The sequence below is a fragment of the Glycine max genome, chromosome 12 (genome assembly GCF_000004515.6).
Source record: "Glycine max cultivar Williams 82 chromosome 12, Glycine_max_v4.0, whole genome shotgun sequence".
NCBI classification, from domain to species: Eukaryota; Viridiplantae; Streptophyta; class Magnoliopsida; order Fabales; family Fabaceae; genus Glycine; species Glycine max.
This window is the reverse complement of record NC_038248.2, coordinates 6,036,587-6,046,834: the sequence shown is the minus strand read 5'-3', so window position 1 is coordinate 6,046,834 and position 10,248 is coordinate 6,036,587. Positions and strand designations below refer to the sequence as shown.

The 10,248-nt window shown below is 31.9% G+C and overlaps 1 protein-coding gene across 1 annotated transcript; it reads left to right on the top strand.

Moving 5' to 3' along the window:
• Positions 1-2,039: 2,039 nt before the first annotated feature.
• On the top strand, positions 2,040-8,950 carry LOC100793574 (uncharacterized). The gene is made up of 10 exons (XM_006592209.3): positions 2,040-2,425; positions 2,939-2,989; positions 3,844-3,960; positions 4,876-5,322; positions 5,905-6,344; positions 6,480-6,579; positions 6,740-6,799; positions 7,346-7,435; positions 7,552-7,671; positions 8,425-8,950. The coding sequence occupies exons 1-10, from the start codon at positions 2,054-2,056 to the stop codon at positions 8,731-8,733; spliced, it is 2,106 nt and encodes a 701-aa protein (XP_006592272.2). The 5' UTR covers positions 2,040-2,053; the 3' UTR covers positions 8,734-8,950.
• The last annotated feature ends 1,298 nt before the right edge of the window (positions 8,951-10,248 follow it).

Sequence of the window (10,248 nt, the reverse complement as noted above, 5' to 3'; positions counted from 1 at the left end):
CTTTCTCTTATCCCTCCAACAAAGGCCCGTGTATCATTACAGCGTCTTCACTAAGCATATATAGGTTCTTGATGATTCATTTTTTTAAAAAATAAAGTTAACTTAAAAAAGTAAATGAGTCTTCATAAGGCAGCAAAAAAGAGCATTTGTACTCATAAGTATTAACATTAATTTAGTTAGTGCATCAAAATTTGCCACGCAAAGGTTCTCCAAAATCATGTCAGCATATAAAGACATTCATCATAAATCAAATACGTGAATTAATTAACGTAAAATTGTTTCAATTTAATTAAAAATCTCGAATTTAAGTTGTGAAATAGTCATCGAGATAATAGAACAAGGTTTATCAAATCACTCACTCATAGTGATTCATTTCAGTTTTAATTTTTCACAACAATCAAACGATAGAAAGAAATAAAGTATACAATTTTTAAAAGCAATTATAGCTAAAGATGTATTTATCACTTGATTATTGTGCTTGGACTCTTAATTGTTATTTTTTTCTTTATATAAAAAAAAACAAGAAAAAGAGTCATCTATAAACTTAACAGATGAATATAAAATAATTTTGATTGAATAATAATTAATTTATACAAATATAAAAGGTAAAATTGTAAATTTGGTCTCTTTATTTATATGATCAGAATTCGATTTTGATCCCTTATAATTTAATTCACGAATTTAATTTTTCATTGTTTTTTTCAATCTCGTTATTTCAGTTTCTGAATTTGAATGTTGACTATTAATCGTTTACCTTGTCTGACATGTGTCACGCTTTTATTGGACGTTTATAGTTACATGTCGCACTTTATTGGAGGTTGATATTAATTAGGTATACGATTTTGGTCTCCTTATAATTTAGCTCATGAATTTAGTCACTTAATTTTTTTAATCCCGTTATTTCAGTCTCTAATCTCGTCAAAATTGGATGTTTATGATTAATTTTTTGTCTTGATCGTCACATGTCACGTTTTTATTGGACGTTGATCGCCACATATCATATTTTTATTAGACGTTAAATTTATACACCTAATTAACATCAACCTCTAGTAAAGTGCGACAACAGTCAATGTCTAAAAAAAAAATGACACATGTGAGACAAGGTAAACAATTAATAAGAGGATCAAATTTATAATTTTATCAAAATAAAAAAATTGGCCATAAATATCATCGCCTTAGCCAGCTGTGCGGGTAGCATGATGAAACAATATAGAGCTAGAATGGTCCAAAATCAAAATGAGAGTAAACAGTATATGACAGGAAAGCATGGGCACCAGGCTCTTATGCGTGGATTATTTTTCCGGTTCATCAACAAACCTAATAAAAAACTGGATCCCTTTGCCTCTCCAATTTTACTTCACTTTTTTCTTCTTAATCCTTGATATATGGAACAACATTGTAGTAAAGACGAGTATTAATGATTATTGACATTTATTAAAGTAATAAATTAAATGGACAAAATTGTGTGATTTTTATTAAATTTAATCATCATTATTTTGACGAAATTAACATTTAATTAAATTGAATTTAATTAACATTTTTCACCAAATTTTAATTACATTAAAAATATATTTAAATAAAATATATTAAAATAATATATTAGAAAGTTTCTAACTATCAAGTGTCTATTATCATAGTCAATTTCTTTACATATATTTAAGTTTTAAACTTACAAAAAAACAAATAATAATACTTAAATTACCTAAGTGATTCAACATAAGTTATTAATATATTGAATTTAAAATTAAATCGTTCAAAATATTACTTCGAATTCGAATTAGTGTATGAGTTCAAACTACAAAGCCACCTTTACATCAGCCAACCAAACAAGAATATATGAAAATTAAAAAACCAAAAACGGAGGAGGAGGCTATCTTTACTTAAAGTCAATCATGAACTTAGAAAGGAACTTAGGATGGGAATGTACCAATAGCATTTCATAACCGGTAGCTAACTCTAAAAAATTAAACCAGGATTGCAAGCTACGCCAAGAGAGAACAAACCAAACACACCACCACCCTCTTCTCTTCTTTTTTTTTCCTTCTTTCTGTGCATGATGTCCCACTCCCACCAGCATCCGCAGCCACAACAAAGACTCTTATTATCTCAATGCCTGAACCAACTTCATGAACACCCTGCTGAAAGCTCCTTCTCATCTTCTCAAACACATTACAAAACCAAAATCCCCTTATGTCTTATTCACTCCGAAACAACGTCAACCCCCACACACTCTTTCTTTGGCCCCAAGATTGTGTCATCATCCCCTCACCAACACTACTACTTCCATGAACCTCACAGCCCCTCTTCATTCCCTTGTTGTTTTAATGTCTCTTCAAGGCGTTGGAGTGCCTTCAAGCTTGGTTGCACCTCCATGGACCCTCAAGTAGAACTCTCAGCATCACTTCACTCTCCCTCTGAGATCATTGTAAGTCTAATTTCATTTATTAGTATTATTATTTTTATCTGTAAGAATAAAAAACACAGGTACATGAAGTTTATAATAATTGGTGTACTCTGCTAAATTAACTGAGTTAGAATTAGTATCATTGATCATATATATAATGTTCGCTCTTCTTATATAATTAATGTTTGTGAGGAAATTGCACCATATGTATAAGGCATGCGTCACTAAAACTGTTGTTTTGCTATGTGTAAATGTCATGTACTATGTATAAGACGATTAATCCAATTAGTACATGCGTGGTATATATTGAGTGTTTAGAATAAAGACATAGGTGGTTGGTATGTTTTTATTTGCTTTTTTTTGGTTGGGGAGTAAAACTTCTTTAGTTTTTATTGTTACATGCTTCTATTTTGTTCTTGGATAAAGCAATGCACTTGTTTGCATTCAATTTCTCCATTCTGAATTCCATATAACAAAAAAAAATTGTGTTCACTATCTAAAACGCTTTCTCCCCTTCTTTTTCTTTGTTTGCAGAGGAAAAGGAAAATTACTGGGCGGCAAAAGAGAGAGGAACTTGAAAAAGAGGTATATATATTGATACGCACTGCACAATTTGATGGCAAATTCTAATTGCGATGTAGAATCAATGGACTCTTCACACACACACAGCATGAGAATAGCTCTTAAATATTTGCTTAATTTCTTCTAACGCATGTTTTAAACATCTAAAATTCAATTGCTGCATGCTCGTTTCACTCGTTTCAATGAGTCATGATTCAATTCATAGATGATATTTAACTATACATTGATAAGCAAAATTTGTTGTGATTGACATGGAAAATAGTTGAGTTTTTTTTTTTCTCTCTTTTCTATGCGTCACTTCTAGTTACGACTGGCGCCAGAATTAGCGAACTCAATGAGTCATGATTCAATTCATTAACTTATTATGTGTCATTTAACGTCAGTCATACCAAAATTATGAAGTACAATATTCTTCTAATCATGGTAGAGCATGGCTCTCTATAGATTTTAGATATACCATTTCTAAGATGATTTATCTGAAACTGTAACGAATACTTTTATGAGCCAATCAAGAAGGGAGTGAAAAGTGTCGCTCTCCTTTTGAAAAAGCTACCACTTGTTCATGATTATGTCAAAATAAAGCAATACTTCGTACAAACTTTGGAACTATAGGTTTGCTATTTTTGCCAATGGAAAGTACGAGCAGTAAATGAGAACCATACCCCTCAAAGACACATCCTTAAGTGGGAAAATTTGTGCATATTCATATTATAGTTTAGATGTTCAACCGATTTGACAATTAAGTGTATGTATTTAATGAGGACAAATTTGAGAATTGCATATTCTTTTCACGGATGTGACATTTCCACAGATAGTGAGAAAATTACATGATTTATTTTAATGTAAATATTAAACAGGTCGCAATGCTTCAAAGGTTGTTGGACCAAGAAGAAAAGTTTCATGAGATTTTGGAGATGGTGCATAATAGACCAAATGGGTCATCGATATCAATTCCCAATTTTCTTCCACCCAAGGTAATATAATTCTCACGTCGATCACAAACCAACAAAAGTTGATTGTTAACTCTCCTCTTTGCTATAATGTCATTGCTTTTCTTTCTCTAGCTAGAGTGGTGGTAGACCTCTTTATTCAAAATTTCATTTTGGTAAGTACGTTGGGCTTATGTGTGTGTGCTTTGGAAGTATCGAGCTAGGGATATGGGCTCAATGTATAGAGCAAGTTAGTCCATTGCGTGCAGGAGGACTCTCATTAAAAAAAAAAAACTTAAATATGTTTCCATATTGAGTAGGTTTATCATCTCTTCAGTAAAAAAAAAAGTCTATCATCTGTCAAACAAACAAAAAATTAAGTAGGTCCATCGAAGTCTATAACTTCACCAACTGAGTTCCTTAAATGTTACTTGTCTCCATTTTAATATTGTGCAGCTCATTTAAGGTGTATAGAAATTATCCATTAAACTTTTCTAAAATAAAGAAATGAGTAAAGTGAGAAAGTAAGGATGTATATATTGTTCACCTAGGAGTATTAACAACATTATCTCTAACACACATTTTATTATTATTTAAAATTTATCAAAAACTAAAAAATTTAGAAGAAACACTCATTAAATAAGAAGTCAGATTATTTTTTTTATTTTTAATAAATTTTAATTAGTAATAGAGTCTGTATCCAAAAAATATGATATTAAAGAGTGCATTGTTAATATCTCTAATTGATTATTTGAATTAAAGTTCATAATACATCACCTCAATTTAGGAATCAAATCTAGAAGCTATAAACATAAAGTATATGGAATATATATACTTGGAGTAGCAGGTACTCTAGCATGTGGTTACATTGGAATTTTATAAAGTGGCAGTAGTGAATACTGAATAGTCTTTACAAACATAATACAAAAGGATGTCTGAAGCAACTTGCAATTTGTGCAGATGCGAGAACTCTTAGGAGAGCTAGTCATGATTGAGGGTGAGATAGCGAGACTTGAATCCCAAATAAGTCAACTCCAAGATGGTTTGAAACGTGAACAAGAAATCACCATGGAATCAAAGCCTAAAACGTGGAATCAAGGGAATTTGACCAATTCTAACAATCACTTATCAACTTCACCGGTTCCAAATCCTAGTCCTATTCGCAGAATTTTTCAAGAAAGGATGGCATTTGAAACCAAGGCGTTGCATTTCATAAGCAAAGCTATAAAGGGCGATTATAATCTCAATGACTTCAGTTATAATGACAAGGCAGGGTTTTTTAAAACTTCTGTCGAACAGAAAGAAAGTAAGTTCCAAGATGTGAAATTTCAAGAAAGACTTCCTAGAAAAAATGGGATAGTGAAGCCTCCTTCACCTATGCGTGACCCCCACCATCCATCACCCAAGGTATGCATGCCCATTTTCCCATTCATGTATGTAGCTTTATTTTCCTTGGCCAAAATATGTTTTGGCCACATTACCATAGTGTGGATAAATTTTGTATGGTTCGGGATCATCATGTCATCGGTCTATAATTTTGGTTTTAAGATTTTGAACGTGAAACATAATCAATTTTTTTAATTTATGAGTTAATTATGTGTCACATAAAAATTAATCAAGACCATAAATATGTAATAGTTCCTTAATCATATATTAATTTCTCCGGTGACACCAAAGTAAAAAGGGAAACAAATTTCTTGATGCTCCTCGCAAAGATCAACTTGTGGCTTTCAAAATAAAATCCATCTAAACAAAAAAAACAATAAAAATTTATTCCATTATGGTCGGCTCGGCTACTTGAATCAATAAACATCATTGGTTCAAACCTATGACTTCATGTATATTATCACAGCACCACCACTAGGCCGACCGTAGTGGGTCAAACATCATTTGAATTCTATGGTTACTTCATAAAGTAATATTAAAATTTAAAACTTGGAAGAGATATTGTTGACAACAGTGTGTGAATTTGCTAATTACTATTTTCAGTTGCGGGAGCGCAATCCAGAGATGTACTTGGATCTCCCAACCAGATCACTACTGGATCCACTTCTGTCAGAAGAGAATGATCTCAAGTGGCAGCCCAACAAGCTATCTGAGAGCATCATGAAGTGTTTGAATTTCATATATGTGAGACTACTGAGAACATCAAGAGCAATAGAGTTGGAAAAATCAGGGCCAATTTCAAGGTCTGTGCACTCTTCTTTAAGCTCAAGAAGCTTCAGGGTGGATACTGGGTCAAACCCAAAACAAAGCCTCTTGTTGCAAAAGGAATCGAGGCAGCAAGATCCATATGGTATTTTTAACACAGAAGAGTCCATTCCAAGGGACATTGGTCCTTATAAGAACTTGGTCATATTCACCTCCAGCTCTATGGATCCCAAGTTCATCTCAAGTCCATCCTCTATACCATTACTAAGGAAGTTAAGGTATGGCATGGATGATGTGTATATTTACGAGAAAAACCAACATTGACAACTTTGTAAGTTCTACTAGACAATGAAGTGGCACAAGGACTAGTGAAAATAATTCAAAGTAACATTTTTGTTTCTTGTGGTCTACAGGATCTTGATGAGCAATCTTCAAACAGTTGACTTGAAAAGCCTTACAAACCAACAGAAATTAGCATTCTGGATCAATGTGTACAACGCTTGTATCATGCATGTATAGTTGAAATTTCCCTTTTTTCTTTCTTAATTTTCTTTATTATCTTTGTAGTAACATCAGATTAAGTGTTGTTTAGGAATTTGATTCATGACCAATCTGATGAATGAGAATTCTAGGACATGGATCAGGACAATGATTAATGTATTGTTTGTTTCAGGGATTTATCCAATATGGAGTGCCATCGACCCCAGAAAAACTACTTGCATTGATGAACAAGGTACATTAAAAATCTTGATATGGATTTTACTTATCCTGTGTGTGGCCTCTTGGATTCTGCCCTGATTTGGTGACAAGTGCCATAATTAAAAAGAAAAGAAAATTATAGTATGATTTTTTTAGAATTTATTTTTTCTAATTTATGAAAAGATAAATAAAACAATTTATTTTTGAGGTTCTTTGTGTTACAAAAAGTATCTAATTATTATAGTTTTTTTAAACATTTAAACACATTTTACAAAAATAAGATAAAACATAAAATTCTTTGATGTTGAATTGACTTTGAAATTATAAGGTTGACATGGTAGTCAAAAGAGAAAACAGGAAAAGAAAAGTTGTGAGTTTGATTTTTTTTATTAACGTTTGCGTTCAGTTTTTAATAAAACAATAATTTTATTTTTAGTCTTTAACATTTTTTTAGTTCATGATAAATTAACAAATTTTATGTTTGTTTTATTAGGAAACAAACTCAAAAATTAAATATTTATTAAAGATAAAAAAAATATTTAAACTTAAAATAAAATTTTTCAAATTTGATTATATGCAGGCAACCCTCAACGTAGGAGGGAACATAATAAACGCTCAAGCAATAGAGCATTTCATATTGAGGAAACGAGATATTTCTAATGTGAAAGAGGTAAATAATAAAACATGATCAGCTAGTTTTTTCTTGTTCTTTTAAATACAGAAATAACTAAGCTTTAATTTGGTTATTGTTGTTATATCTCCAAAACAATGTGTCTCGTGCTTTAGGTACAGCGAAAGGTTGAATGGGAGGAGAAAGAATCGTTTGTCCGTGAACTTTATGGACTTGAGTTTAATGATCCTAATGTAACATTTGCTCTGTGTTGTGGAACTCGTTCTTCTCCTGCTGTAAGTCCTTTTGAACAAGAACATATCCATGTATTCCTTCTTCCCCTCATAACATAAATTCAACAACTCTTAGCCCACTTTCTATTATTATCAATTTGTTCTATTAAGTCGGTGTAATTGTCAACAGTACTAGGGAATATATATTAAGAAAGTCTGATACATTTGGTATATATAGCCTCAAACTTGTTAGACTAAAAGTCAATTACTATTTTTGTGTGTGAAAAAGATATTATGAAGATAGACAAATTCTCTTCTAGTGATCTATACTTTCAAAAGAATAGTTTCTAACTACAGTATAGGGCAAAAAATATCATTGATGGATATGAAGAAAGGTACTAAAAACAATGTGGGGGTGACAGAATTTGCATCAGCATCTCAATTTCAATTCAAATACGGAATCATGTAATACCAAACACAAGATAGATCTTCCGTATAAAATATGAATACATTATATTAGGCTTTACAAAAAATTATTTAACTTTCATTCAAAGTTTGCAAAAAAAAAAAGGCTTAGAAGATTAAAAAAGGCTCGTTGAACACCCCACTGTTATGTCATAATAGATTCAGCAGATTTTTGTATATATTGTTATCTATATAAAATGCACTTAAGTGAGATTGACACAGATTACTCGTAATCCATTTGTTATTGACAAGTTGATTGAAAATTATCAATCTGATAAAACAAAAAGTATTTTGTTTTTGAGGAAAAAATTTATACTTTCAATTTAAGGGAATGATGTGCACTTGATTCAGGTGAGGATATACACAGCAGATGGAGTTACAGCTGAATTGGAGAAATCAAAACTAGACTATCTTCAGGCTTCAATTCTGGCTACTAGCACCAAAAGAATAGGATTCCCGGAGCTCTTTCTCAGAAACATGCTTGATTTTGCTGTGGACACAGACTCACTGGTAGAGTGGGTATGCAGCCAGTTACCTACATCTGGGACTCTAAGGAAATCAATGGTGGATTGCTTTAGAAGCCACAGTAATGAGAAGCCTTCTACCATTGTTGAAAAGATACCCTATGACTATGAATTTCAGTATTTGTTGACAATATAAATGTACATTTCTTCTTCTTGTTTTTAATCCCCTATAAAACTTTTTTGAGTATACAAAAATATAGAAGGGTTAATTCTTGAACTATCTGGCACTATCCAATATTTCCTCTCTTCATTTATTTGCTAACTTTGGAGAGTCACCACAATCACAATCATGTAATTTTTAAAAAAGAAATACCTTGAAAAGAGTTTGACACTTCTTTTAGTATGTCATATATTGCCATGGTCTCATGGAGAGGTATAATTATTTTGTTACATATAATTTAAGGCCTTATAGTTATTATAGTTTATTATAACAATCTGACTTTTTATTTGAACAAAATTTCTATGCTATGAATATTGACTTATTGACCCACCTTTTTTATTTTGAGAATTTCTATTTCTAATATACCGTATACTGTTACTTTTAGACAATTTTGCCATAGTACATAATTTTAATTTTAATATTTTAATATAACTCGACTACATGTAAATTATCCTAAAAAAAGTTCATGTAAATTAAGTTATGCAACTGGGGCAGCGAAAAGTATTACCCTGATTAACCGAACCGGAAAAATACTGCCAATGTATTCTTTTTAATACACTCGTTCATATTTCATTAGCCCAATCAACCGCAACTTTTGAACCCAACAAATAATAGATGACAACCCATGGAACGCAGAGAAAGAGGATTATTATGCTAAATACTTTATATATTATATGGTTAATCTATCAAACCTCATCCTTGGGCCAAAGTGAAGCCGCATTAACTGATATTAGGCATTTGAATCATGTACCTCCTATAATATATAATACACTTTTTATTGTATGTGTGTGAATAAAAATAGTTCTTTCATCATGAACTTCCTATTTTGGAATGGTGATTTTGAAGATAATTTTTACCTTTCTGAATGATCATTCTAAAATAGAAATAAGTATTCCAAAATTATTCCAAAAAAGTTATTTCAAGAAGATAAAAATTATCATCTTTTGAAATGATCATTTTAAAATAGGATGATACAAAATTATTCTGAAATGGTCATTTTGAAATTGTTGTTCCACAACAAATGTTCCTCCCCATACCAGAAATCCAACATGCAAAGGAAGAAGGAGGAAGGTGGTGGTGTGGCATCATGAGGAGGGTGTAGGGGTTGCACGGTGGAGGACGAGGTTGCTATCGTCGTGGGAGGGTGAAGGAGGTGGCGTGATGTGGAATACAAGGTCGCATGTGAAGGAGGAGCTGTTGCGACGCGAGTATACTTATGAGGTAAGTGTTGTGGCAGGTATTAGGGCTACAGTAGTTTGAGAGAGGTGTCATAAGAAATTTTAGTATTTTCAAATATTTATGGGGTGCAGAATTCAAATGCCTATTAATGGCTGTGAGGAAGGCCCACTGTTTCATTCGGGTTGGGGCTATTAATGCATAGTGCGGTTCAGGCGGGGATTTCTCAACACTCAACAGCACCTCTGCCCCGATATTTATTTTTTTGTAAAAATTTAAATCTTATGAATTCTCAAAAAGTTTTTTTTGACAAAA